The sequence below is a fragment of the Aotus nancymaae genome, unplaced genomic scaffold (assembly GCF_030222135.1).
Source record: "Aotus nancymaae isolate 86718 unplaced genomic scaffold, 86718_ANA_hifiasm-v0.15.2.pri h1tg000032l_0, whole genome shotgun sequence".
In the NCBI taxonomy this organism is placed as follows: Eukaryota; Metazoa; Chordata; class Mammalia; order Primates; family Aotidae; genus Aotus; species Aotus nancymaae.
Window position 1 is genome coordinate 11,857,380 of NW_026988445.1, and position 13,089 is coordinate 11,870,468.

The 13,089-nt window shown below is 41.4% G+C and overlaps 1 protein-coding gene across 3 annotated transcripts in view; it reads right to left on the minus strand.

The window, feature by feature from the left end:
- Nucleotides 1-5,023: 5,023 nt before the first annotated feature.
- The window catches only part of NVL (nuclear VCP like), a 97,416-nt gene continuing 89,350 nt past the window's right edge, over nucleotides 5,024-13,089 (minus strand). For all 3 annotated transcript variants that reach the window (XM_021677258.2, XM_021677257.2, XM_021677259.2), the window contains 3 exons: nucleotides 11,431-11,519; nucleotides 7,581-7,651; nucleotides 5,024-5,338 (listed from right to left, as the gene is read on the minus strand). In XM_021677258.2, the coding sequence (XP_021532933.2) occupies nucleotides 5,294-5,338; nucleotides 7,581-7,651; nucleotides 11,431-11,519 (205 nt within the window). In that variant the 3' untranslated portion in view covers nucleotides 5,024-5,293. The remainder of the gene's footprint in view (nucleotides 5,339-7,580; nucleotides 7,652-11,430; nucleotides 11,520-13,089) is intronic.

Here is a 13,089-nt window from a genome sequence, read left to right on the forward strand (position 1 = left end):
ATATATATGTATGTATGATTGGAACATTGGACTATTCACATGTCTCTTTATTGTTTTTATTTTTGGGTCTCACTTTGTCACTCAGGCTGGAGTGTAGTGGCACAAACATGGCTCACTGCAGCCTCAACCTTCCATGCTCAAATGATCCGCCCACCTCAGCCTCCCAAGTAGCTGGGACTGTAGGCGGTCACCACCACACCCAAATAATTTTTGCATTTTTTGTAGAGATGGGGTTTTACCGAGTTGTTCAGGCTGGTCTGGAATTCTTGAGCTCACTGATTCACCCGCCTTGGCTCCCAAAGTGCTGGGATTACAGGCGTGAGTCACTGCACCTGGCTCTTTGTCATTTTTCTTTTCTTTTTTTTTGAGATGGAGTCTCACTCTGTTGCCCAGGCTGGAGTGAAGTGGCTTGATTTGGGCTCACTGCAACCTCCGCCTCCCAGGTTCAAGCAATTCTCCTGCCTCAGCCTCCCAAGTAGCTGGGATTACAGGCACGCACCACCACGCCCAGCTAATTTTTGTATTTTTAGTGGAGACAGGGTTTCACCATGTTAGTGAGGCTGGTCTCCAACTCCTGACCTCATGATCCGCCTGCCTCAGCCTCCCAAAGTGCTGAGATTACAGGAAAAGTGAGATCTAAAAAAAAAAAAAAAGGCTGGGCGTGGTGGCTCACGCCTGTAATCCCAGCACTTTGGGAGGCCAAGGCAGGTGGATCACCTGAGGTCAGGAGTTTGAGACCAGCCTGGCCAACATGGTGAAACCCTGTCTTAAAAAAAAAAAAAAAAGCGAGATCTTGAATAGTGACAAACACCTATAAATGATGGAAGATTCTGTTCAAAAGCTAAAAATGTTATAAAATGCCTAATTACCTAAAAAGTATAGGGCACTACACTTTTACCTACTTATACTTTTTGGGGTAATAAGGCATTTTACAACATTTTTAGATTTTGGAAATAAGATCCTCCCATAAATACTACTTGGGCATGTTTTCAGCAGAAACTTACGTACAAACTTGAGAGGCCACCTGCTTTTTCCCATTGACACCAGCCCCTCCCTCATCCAGGCCTTTGTTCTCTGCTCAGGTCATTTACCTCCTTCCTTCACCTTCTTGCATTCTTGGGAGAATGTTCCAACTCCAATTATGGACTAGGTGCTCCTGCCCTGTGCTCCTCATTTGTGACTGTTCTTATCTTTTTTTCAGCACTTCTCAGACTGTTTTGTGACTGTCTTTTTTTTTTTTTTTTTGAGATGGAGTCTTACTCTGTCACCCAGGCTGGAATGCAGTGTCGAGATCTCAGCTCACTGTAACCTCCGCCTTCTGAGTTCAAGTGATTCATCTGCCTCAGCCTCCCGAGTAGTTGGGACTACAGGCACACATCACCACGCCCGGGTAATTTTTTGTATTTTTAGTAGAGACAGGGTTTCACCATGTAGCCAGGATGGTCTCGATCTTCTGACCTCGTGATCTGCCTGCCCTGACCTCCCAAAGTGCTGGAATTACAAGCGTGAGCCACTGCGCCCAGCTGTACTGTCTCTTTACCTGTCTGAATGCTGTATTAATTTGGAAATTAATTTGGCTGCTTTCTCAGAGGGCAAAATATAAATGGCTTAAGCAACATAAAGATTGCACACAGAAGTCAGGCAAATCGACCGTCTCAGGGTTGAGGAAACTCTGCCGAAAGGGTTGCCCATGATCCTGGTTTCTTATGTCTTATTTCTTTGTCATTCCCTAGGATGTTGTCTCCATTTACAAGGCCAAAGTAGGTTCATCATCAGCTCATCACTCTTCAGCCCCAGGAAGTGCAGCATGGAGTTAAAAGGACAAGTAGCACCTTCTTTTCAACAAGTTCTGACTTTTCAAGGATATAACCAGGGTCTTTGCTTCTGGTGGAAGGTGTGTGAGTTAAATGTAGGCTGCCCTGAGTTAATGACGGGTTAAAGCAACCCAAGTCACCTCCTTTTAAGGATGTAACAAGAAGCTGTTCCCATCACTTCTGTTTATATTATACTAGCCAGATGTTAGTCACTCTCCTGGCAGCAAAAGCCCTTCTTACTAAAAGGTAGAAAGAAAGAATGGACAGTATGGGACGATAAGCTCTCTGCCACACACACCACACTGGGCATTAAGTTCTGAGTTTGTTCACCATTCTGTCAGTAATGCTCAGTACAAAGTGTTTAATGAAACGGCTAAATCTTTGACAGTGCTAGAACAGAGGATATAATTCCGGGAGTTTCTGAATACAGGACTGGATCTTTTTTCTAAGAGAAAGAAAAGTTAGACCGTTGTAGACCAGAATTCAGACTGTTCTGCGAGTTCCCTTGAATAAGCTCTGAACCTTGTTCTTTTTGATGAAATGGGGATAACCCTATTTGATCCCTAGTATGAGTTGGGAGCGTTAAAGATCACATTTGGCAGTGTGCAGTACACAGATCATGCTGAAAAATGTGATCTTCCCTTCCATTTGGAGAAGTGCTGGCAACACCCACTGTTACATTAGCTGGCCCAGTATCTGCCTGCTGTACCACAACCATCAACCTGTACCACACCTGACTGGCAAAGCCAATGAACATACAGTCAGTCTGCTCTCTTATGCGTTCTACATTTTGTGTTGAGGTTAAGCTAAACTACCAGCAAGTTGGATTCTTAGACCTGTAATTGTCAAGAAAATTTTTGCTTTTACTCATAGCCCACATCTATTAGACGCCCGACTGTGTTACTCTGGATTTGTGCATGTCAAGCAGAGTCGAATCTGCTCCTCAAATTTAAGACCTTATTGTGAATATTCCAATTTTCCCTTCATCCTTAATCACCTACCTTTAGTATGTGATACTGATTTGCATTTTTTTTGGGTGCTCCCTCTTCTGGTGTCCTAAGGTATCCCCTTCTTCATGCCCTTTCACTGGGCATGGTCATACTCTGGTGAGATGTCTGAATCCTTCTGGGAACTCCTCAAAAAAAGGACTGTGTTTTATTATCTTTGTAAGCCTGATTTACTTTTAATAACATTTTTTTCATCACATTCTTTTTGTAAATTTTTATTTGAGATGGAGTCTCGCTGTTGCCCAGGCTGGAGTGTAATGGCATGATCTCGGCTCCCTGCGACCTCTGCCTCCTGGGTTCAAGCAATTCTCCTAACTCAGCTTCCAAAGTAGCTGGGAATACAGGCACCTGCCACTACACCTGGCTAATTTTTGTATTTTTAGTAGAGACGGGGTTTCACCATGCTGGCCAGGCTGGTCTCAAACTCCAGATCTCAGGTGATCTGCCTGCCTCAGCCTCCCAAAGTGCTGGGATTACAGGCATGAGCCACTGTGCCCAGACTTGTAAAATTTTTTTTTTTTTGGTAGAGAAGGAGGTCTCACTATGTTGTCCAGGCTGGTCTCAAACTCCTGAACTCAAGTAATCCTCCACTTTGACCTTCCAAAAATGCTAGGATTACAGGCATGTGCCACTGTGCCTGGCCCATATTCTTAAAAGTAGCCTAAAAATTTTTGTAGAATGAGGTGAAGTAAAAATTTAAGAAGAAAGAAAAGTAGGTAACCAGACCCATCTATATATAGCTTCAGAATATATTGTGAGCAATACTGTAAATGATAAGTTGAGATTAAACACAACAAAAATCAAGCCTTTCAGAAAGTATTGCCTAGGGACTCATTAAACACATACAGAGGCCAAAGAAGAGTCAAATCTGGGACAGTTTGAATATCATAATAATGGATAATACATTAAAAAATAGTAGTACATGAGTTTGATGAGGAATGGACTTTAGAGAGTTTCAAAGTACCTTCCCACAAAATACACATACATTACAAAGGGGAAAAAAAGAGTAAAAGGTAACTTTATAGTGTGAGAAGCCTGGTAGAACTACCTTAATCAAGTGACCACAGTGAACATCATGAGTGACGGGACAAACTGAAATTGCATGCCACATGACAAGTGCACAATGTTACTTTGTAATCTGCCAAAGATGCATAACTTGAGTCTGATCACAAGGAAAACATCAGACACATCCTCATAGAAGGCATTTTACAAAGTAACTGGCCTGCAACCTTTACAGGTGTCAAAAGTCAAACCTGAAGAACTGTTCCACACTTAAAAGAGATTAAAGAGATGTAGAAACTAATTGCAGTGGCTTCCTTTTAAAGCAGTGGTCCCCAATCTTTTGGGCACCAGGCACTGGTTTTGTCAAGATCATTTTTTTCCAGACAGGGTTGGGGGAGGTACTTTCAGGAAGAAACTATTCCACCTCAGATCATCAGGCATTAGATTCTCATAAAGAGTGCACAACCGCCGGGCGTGGTGGCTCATGCCTGTAATCTCAGCACTTTGAGAGGCCGAGGCAGGTGGATCACAAGGTCAGGAGTTCAAAACCAGCTTGGCCAAGATAGTAAAACCCCGCCTCTACTAAAAATACAAAAATTAGCCGGGTGTGGTGGCAGGCACCTGTAATCCCAGCTACTTGGGAGGCTGAGAACTGCTTGAACCCGGGAAGCAGAGGTTGCAGTGAGCCGAGTTTGCGCCATTGTACTCCAGCCTGGGCAACAGAGTGAGACTCCGTCTCAAAAAAAAAAAAAAAAAAAGAGTGCACAACCTAAGTCCTTCAAATGCACAGTTCACAATAGGGTTCATGCTTCTGTGAAAGTCTAATGCTGCCACGGATGTGACAGGAGGTGGAGCTCAGGCAGTAATGATCGCTTGCCAACCACTAACCTCCCACTGTGCAGCCCGGTTCCTAATAGGCCACAGACAGGTACTGGTCTGTAGCCTGGGGTTTAGGGACCCATTTTAAAGGACATTATCAGGACAACTAGAGAAACAGAGGAGAATTAGATGGCAGTGAGGTATCAATGTATTAATTTCCTGACTTTGATGGCAAGTTATATAGGAGAGTATCTTAAAGTGTAGGAAATACACATGAAAGTATTTGGGAATGATGGGGCACCAAGCTGGTCACTTATTCCCAGATGGTTGTGGAGGGGCAGGGGAGGAATTCTTTGTAACTTTTGTGTACAGTCAAAATAGTTCAAAGTAAAAGTTTTATTTGAAAAGTGTAACAGTTATTTTATTTCAGCAGTTTAAAAATTTTCCTTTTTCTTAAAGAGGAAGAAGGCATTTTCACACCAGACTGGCCAGATGGGAAGAATCTTCAGCTTTAGCTTGGCCTCATTAATTTGAAAACAAATTGCTTACATGAGATGGCACCTGTGTCCAGCTGAAAGTGGGTCCTTCAGAGCATGTAGGGTTCTCTGCCAGCTTGATGGGCTGGCTCCTTCAAGCCGGTTGCTGGAGATGTCACTGGTTGAGGGACTCCCGCAAACGTTCATACATGACTTGATCCTGAGAGGAGGGAGAACACAGAATACAGAGCCCATCACTGCTTGTTATGGGCTGAATGGTGTCCCCCAAAATTCACATGCTGCAGTCCTCACCCGCAGAACCTCAGAATGTTATTGTAACTGGAGAGAGGGTCTTTATAGAGGAGTCTGGATTAAAACAAGGTCACACAAGTGGGCTCTTATCCAATATGACTGGTGCCCTTACAAAAAGAAGGGATTAGGGCTCAGATGCACAAAGGAAAGAGCACCGCTGGGAGAAGACAGCCATCCTTGAGAACACGGGTTTAGAAGAACCAGCCCTACCCAACACTCTCCAGAACTGTGAGAAAATACATTTTCCATTTTTTTTTTTTTTTTTTGAGACGGAGTTTCACTCTTGCTACCCAGGCTGGAGTGCCATGGCGCGATCTCGGCTCACCGCAACCTCCGCCTCCTGGGTTCAGGCAATTCTCCTGCCTCAGCCTCCCGAGTAGCTGGGACTACAGGTGCGCACCACCATGCCCAGCTAATTTTTGTATTTTTAGTAGAGACGGGGTTTCACCATGTTGACCAGGATGGTCTCGATCTCTTGACCTCGTGATCCACCCGCCTCAGCCTCTCAAAGTGCTGGGATTACAGGCGTGAGCTGCCGCGCCCGGCACATTTTCCATTTTTTAAGCCACCTGGTCTATGGTACTTTGTCATAGTAGCTCTTGCTGACTAACACAATATTAAAGAGAGGTGACACTTTACTTTCCTGCATCTAAATCCTAATCTAAATATTACACATGTTCCTTTCCACAGGAAACTCCCATGACTTTCACAATTGTCTACTGAGGTTTTTCTAAAAAATAAGGTCAAAAGATTCTTATGTTTCTATCTAATTAGTGAAGAAAGCACAATTCTAACCTATGCTGAATCCAGATGGAAACAGAGGCGAAAGCAGAAGCTTCTTACACTATATTAACGTTCCTAAGAAACTGCCAGAATGTTTTCCAATGTGGTTGTATCTACATTTTCAGCAACAATGTATAAGAGTTCCCTGTAATCCCAGCATTTTGGGAGGTGGAGGCGGGCAGATCACCTGAGGTCAGGAGTTCGAGACCGGCCTGACTAACATGATGAAACCGTCTCTACTAAAAATACAAAAAATTAGCTGAGTGTAGTGGCGCATGCTTGTAATCCCAGCTACTTGAGAGGCTGAGGCAGGAGAATCGCTTGAATCCGGGAGGTGAAGGTTGCGGTGACCTGAGATTGCACCATTGCAATCCAGCCTGAGCAACAAGAGCAAAACTCTGTCTCAAAAAAAAAAAAAAAAAGAGAGTTCCAACTGTTTCACATTCTTGCTACCAATTAGTATTGCCAATCTTTTAAATTTTAGTTCTTTGTGGTAGGTGTGTAGTAGAAACTCACTGTGGTCAAATTAACATTTTAAGTTGGGTAGCAATTCCACTTCTGTGTATTTATCCCAAAGAAATATTTGAAGTGTGTTTTTTCTTCTGTGTTTATTTGTTTGTTTTTGAGACAGGGCCTCGCTCTGCAACCCAGGCTGGAGTACAATGGTGTGATCATGGCTCAATGTAGCCTCAACCTCCTGGGCTCAAGTAATCCTCCTGCCTCAGCCTCCTTAGTAGCTGGGAGACTATAGGTGTATGCCACCATGCCTGGCTAAGTTTTCATTTTTTCGTAGAGACAGGGTCTCACCATGTTGCCCAGGCTGAACTTGAAATCCTGGGCTCAAGCCATTCTCCCACCTCAGCCTCCTGAGTATCTGAGATTACAGGCATGAGCCACTGTGCCTAGCTCCAGAGTGATTCTTTTTAACCCTTCTCCTACCTATGGTGAAGATATTTTTATTTCCCTGAAATGTATGGTAAGTCCCTATGGCTTAGTTTGGGTACAGTCTAGCTCTAAGAAATACAAAGGCATTTGTCAAAAAGGGAAGAGGAGGTCAAATAATACTTGAATTAGATGATTAAAAATTCTGAGATTGTGGAGACAAAAGAGGTTATTCTCTCTCTGAATAAATAGTTGTTAGAGAATCTAGTTAGGAAAACTGTGTTCCAGTCCCTAAGAAACATATAGAATTAAAATCTCTCAAGAACATTCTCACAAAGGCTATTATTTTGCTTGTTTTCAGATCAAAACAAACCATGTAATTTCTTTTTAGGAAGTAGAAGTAGTATACAAAACAATCTGTAAAAGAGTTTAATTCAACTAAAACTCTAGTTTCCTTTCTCTATATATTTAACAGCATTTCTTACCTTTTTTGATATAGATGATCTTACTTTCTTGAAAGCTTCTTCAAAGTGCTTATGACTAATCTTGAGTTCACCTATGGAGCAAAGGCATAAATATACACATCTCAGTATGGTACGCTGACTTAGAACTTAACTTCCTTTGAAAGACTTCTAAGCTCTCAAGGGGTACGCTAAAGAGATTAGTGATGCGATGGGCTGTATATTCTTTTTCAGAACAGTATTCTAGCCAGATATATTCTGTTTATCAGATTTTAATCCAAAACAACCCAAAGAGACCTGCCACTCATAAGGTGGTAACTTTTTGTAGGCCTTTTTTGCATTGTTTAACTTAATAGTGATGTTTATGAAGAAGAACCAGAATTATTCAGATAATTCAAATGAATTTAACTGGGAATGGAAAAGTAGGATCCCACAGTATTAATGCTTAAGAGTATGCAGCACACAATGAGATCTTATGGAGCCATAACATCACAGAATATTTTATATATGTAGTATCTCAGCACTGGATTAGAAGGGGGCTTTAGGCCAGGCATGGTGGCTCATAAGGTCAGGAGTTTGAGACCAGCCTGACCAACATGGTAAAACCGTGTCTCTACTAAAAATACAAAAATTAGCTGTGCGTGGTGGTGTGTGTCTGTAATCCTAGCTACTTAGGAGACTGAGGCAGGAGAATTGCTTGAACCTGGGAGGTGGAGGCTGCAGTAAGCCGAGATCACACCATTGCACTCTAGCTTGGGCCACAGAGCAAGACTCCGTCCCAAAAAAAAAACACAGGGGCTTTAATTCTCTGCAAGGTTATGCCATTACATAAATAAAATAAAATAGCTAAATGTTAAATACAACTTGGTTTAGAATGTAAATATGATAGCTTATGTGATGATAATTTATATTTAAAATACTAAACTTTCTACACAGATATTAGGATAGTATATTCACCTAAAAATAAAATAAAATATGTTGTTCAGCGTATCAAATGGAAGTTGAATGGCATTACTGACTTCAGGTTCAGTAAGATATCAACAAAATTCCCTAAAGGATAGAGAGGTAGAAATGTAAGCTGTAGCAAAGCAGGGATGTCAGGGTTTGTTATTTATGTTTATAAGACAACCTCCAGGCCAGGTGCAGTGGCTCATGCCTGTAATTCCAGCATATTGGGAGGCTGAGGCAGGAGCATCACCTGAGGTCAGAAGTTTGAGACCAGTCTGGCCAGCATGGCGAAACCCTGTCTCTATTAAAAAAATACAAAAATTAGGCTGGGCACAGTGGTTCACATCTGTAATCCTAGCACTTTGGGAGGCTGAGGCAACCAGATCACTTGAGGTCTGGAGTTTGAGACCAGCCTGGCCAACATGGTAAAACTCTGCCTCTACTAAAACTACAAAAAAATCAGCTAGGCGTGGTGGCAGAGGCCAGTAATCCCAACTACCTGGGAGGCTGAGGCAGGAGAATCACTTGAACCTGGGAGGTAGGGATTGCAGTAAGCCAAGATTGTGCCACTACACTCCAGCCTGGGCAACAAGAGCGAAACTCCATCTCAAAAAATAAAATAAAATAAAACAAAAATTAGATTTATTAGAGAGGCACTAAATAACTTATTCTTAGATATTCCAAAATCCCAGAAAAAATTTGGACAGGTGCATGCCTATAATCCCAGCTACTCGGAAGGCTGAGGCAGGAGAATCGCTTGACCTAGAAGGCGGAGGTTACAGTGAGCAAAGATCATGCCACTGCACTCCAGCCTGGATGACGGAGTGAGATTCCTTCTCAAACAAACAAATAAATACCCTCCAAACAAAACAAAATTATTACTAGCAGTTCCAATACATGTACAGGGGCTCATTAATTTTTAGTAAACAAACATACCCCAAGATAGTGTTCAGATTCAGCTCTCAGATAGAATATATGATTTTTTTACAAGATATTTTAATTTTTCTTATTTATAACTCACCTCCTTCCAAAAGGAATTTAATGTAGCATATAATAACAGAAGTTCAGATAACTGAATGTTAAACAACAAAAAGCCCAAGGGCTTTCTAATGTGTTGACAAATCTAATCTAAGCCTATGCTGCTAAAACTACAAATTTAGCTTTAAGAATTTTGGCCGGGTGCAGTGGCTCACGCCTGTAATCCTAGCACTTTGGGAGGCCGAAGTGGGTGGATCACCTGAGGTCAGGAGTTCAAGACCAGCCTGGACATCATGGAGAAACTCCATCTTTAACAAAAAAAAAATAATAATAAATAAAAAAAAATAAATTAATTAATTAAAAAGAAGAATTTTGGCAGCCAAAGAAAAAAGGGAATAGAGGAAAAAAAGGAAAACCAATACAAATTTAAAAAAGACATCTTTGGGAAGTCTATTTAATGAAAGAAGATCAATATAAAAACTTCAGATGAAAGTACAGGTTTAGAGGACAGGGCAAATCTTTTTAATTAAAAATTTAAAAATAATTATTTTTAAAAATAATAGAGACAGGGTCTCCCTATGCTGTCTGGGCTGGTCTCGAACTCCTGGGCTCAGGCAATCTCAATCTTGATCTCCCAAAGTGCTGGGATTACAGGTGTGAGACAGGATGACTGGCCCAGAGTAAATCTTTTTGAAGAAAGGTATTTTGTTGTACTACAGAGATACCCATAAACTGCAACTGATCAAATAATTATCACAGGAACCAAGCAAAGCAAAAGCTATTTCTGTTGGAATGCAAGTCACTAATAAATTTCTCTCTCTTTTTTTTTTTTTTTTTGAGACTGAGTCTTGCTTTGTCACCGAGGCTGGAGTGCAGTGGCACAATCTCAGCTCACTGCAACCTCCGCCTCCAGGGTTCAAGAGATTCTCCTGCCTCAGTCTCCCAAGTAGCTGGGATTACAGGCGTATGCTACCACACCTGGCTAATTTTTATACTTTTAGTAGAGATGGAGTTTTGCCATGTTGGTTAGGCTGGTCTTGAACTCCTGACCTCAGGTGATCCACGCACCTTGGCCTCCCAAAGTGCTGAGAAGTACAGCGTGAGCCACCACGTCTGGCCTCTTTCTTTTTTAATAGAGACAGGGTTTGCTCTGTCACTCAGTCTGGAGTGCAGTGGTGCAGTCATAGCTCATTGCAGCCTCGAACTCCTGGGCTCAAGCAATCCTCCTGCCTCACCCTCCCGAGTAGTCAGGACTATTGGCATGTACCACCATGCCAGTCTAATTTTTTCACTTTTCTGTAGGGATGGGGATCTTGGTTTGCTGCTCAGGCTGCTCTCAAACTCCTGGGCTCAAGCAATTCTTCTGCCACAGCTTTCCAAAGTGCTGGGATTACAGGTGTGAGCCACCACACCCAGTGGACAATTTTTTTTCCCCATACGCACTCAAACAGTAAAATTAAAGACACTGTCAAATGTGAAGGATGGTGCAAAGCTGTTGAGATGGCCCCAAAGCATCACATAATACAATACATGGATTTTGTATTTTGAAAGGAAAGTCTCAATATATGGAAAATTATTCTAGTTTTCACTTCTCTTGTCTATTTTCTAAGCTCTCCAATTCAGGCCACATTTTAACAGGCAAGTAGATATCACCTTAGCAAAAGAATAAGGTTTTCCAAAATTGATAAACAGCCCAAACTCAGAATGAAGACAGTGAATGGATCCATTTACCTATAGGTATAGTACTGTTTATTAGAGAGGCACTAAATAACTTTACTATTATTATAATTGTCAGCAACAGAGGTTACATATTTCAGAACAGCTTCTAACAGTCTCATTAAAAAACATTAGCTTTAATATCATAGATAATAGACACTAGAAACTGGTTATTTTCCAGGGCAATGGTGAAGTACCATAATTAAAAGTGAGAGATTCTGGAGAATTGTACCTTTTTCATTTCCACTCTTCTGTCTTGCCATTTCCTGTCTCAGGGCACAGATAGAAGCTTCTCGTACCAAAGCAGAGAGATCTGCACCCCTACAATAAAAGAATAGTTATTTACTTCTTCTTAAATACCGCAAAAGCCCAGAAAAAAGCTGGACAACAATTTTCATAAAAGTCATATATGAAATAATCAGGAAAGAAAGTGACCAATAAAGATGAGATAAATTGATTATGATCAATAGGAAAGAGCTTTTAGCTCATACGTATGATACTTCTAGGCCAAGTTCAGTGGCTCACGCCTGCAATTCCAGCACCTTGGGAGGCCGAGGTGGGTGGATCACTTGAATAGGAGTTTGAGACCAGTCTCAGCAATATGGCGATATGCCATATCTGTAAAAAATACAAAAAAATTAGCTGAGCGTGGCGGCATGCGCCTGTAGTCCCTGGCACTCAGGAGGCTCAGGTAGGAGGATCACGTGAGCCCAGGAGGTAGAGGTTGCAGTAAGCCAAGATTGCACTACTGCACTCCAGCCTGGGTGACAGCGTGAGACTCTGTCCCAATTAAAAAAAAAAAAAAAAAGGAAATTCTGGAGGAAACAATACAATGCATAAAGGGCTAAAGTGCTGACAAGCATATTCATGTATTACATAATGTCTAAAGTAAGCTTATTAAAAAGTCATTTATGGGCTGGGCGTAGTGGCTTATGCTTGTAATTCCAGCACTTTGGGAGGCTGAGACACTTGAGCCCGGGAGGCATAGGCTGCAGTGAGCCTGGGTGACAGAGTTAGACCCTGTCTCAAAAAAAACCCAAGTTCCAAAGGGAAAAATACAAACCCTGGAAAGTCTTTAATGCACCTGATTCAAGTTAAAACTGAATGAACACATCACAAGTTACTTAAAATATGACAAATACAAACAGTCCTTCATTTATTTAATTATTTCATATAATAATATGCTCAGTCAGCACAGTTCTGAGTTCAGTGAAAGACTCATGCTGACTGGCGTTTCACTACATGACAGCTCTAACAGGACTCTTAGAGATGTTTTGAGAAAGAGTTTGAATCTGGTGATAAAGACCTCATTTCTATGTCATAAGTCTTGGAAAGAAAAGATGAAAATAAAAAACTTTTTAAAATAACTTCATTTCTGACCTTTCCAATTTGCTTCAAATGATTGTAGAAAAAAAAAAAAACTACATTTCTGGATATTAAACTTACTATATAATGTTGATAATCCACATACTATATACATTTTTTTTTTGAGATGGAGTCTTGCTCTGTCATCTAGGCTGGAACACAGTGGTGCCATCTTGGCTCACTGCAACCTCCATGTCCCAGGTTTGAGTGATTCTCCTGCCTCAGACACATACTATATAAAAGTAAAGACCCACAGAGCTTAAATTTTTAACTGAATCTGGTGTTTTGTTGGCTAAATGTTAGGGTTATAACATTATTTAATAATCACATACATGCTGGGGTGTTCATTCCTTCCCCTATTCTGAAATCTAACATTGGTGCAGACAATATTAACTAACGCAAACAGATAGCTAAAGACTGTAGTAGCGTAGTGTCTCTCAGACTAGTGAGATGAAAATCACAGTGGCATGAAAATCCAAAACGTACGCCATTTAACTTTAGCCCTAACCCCTTTATAGATAGACAG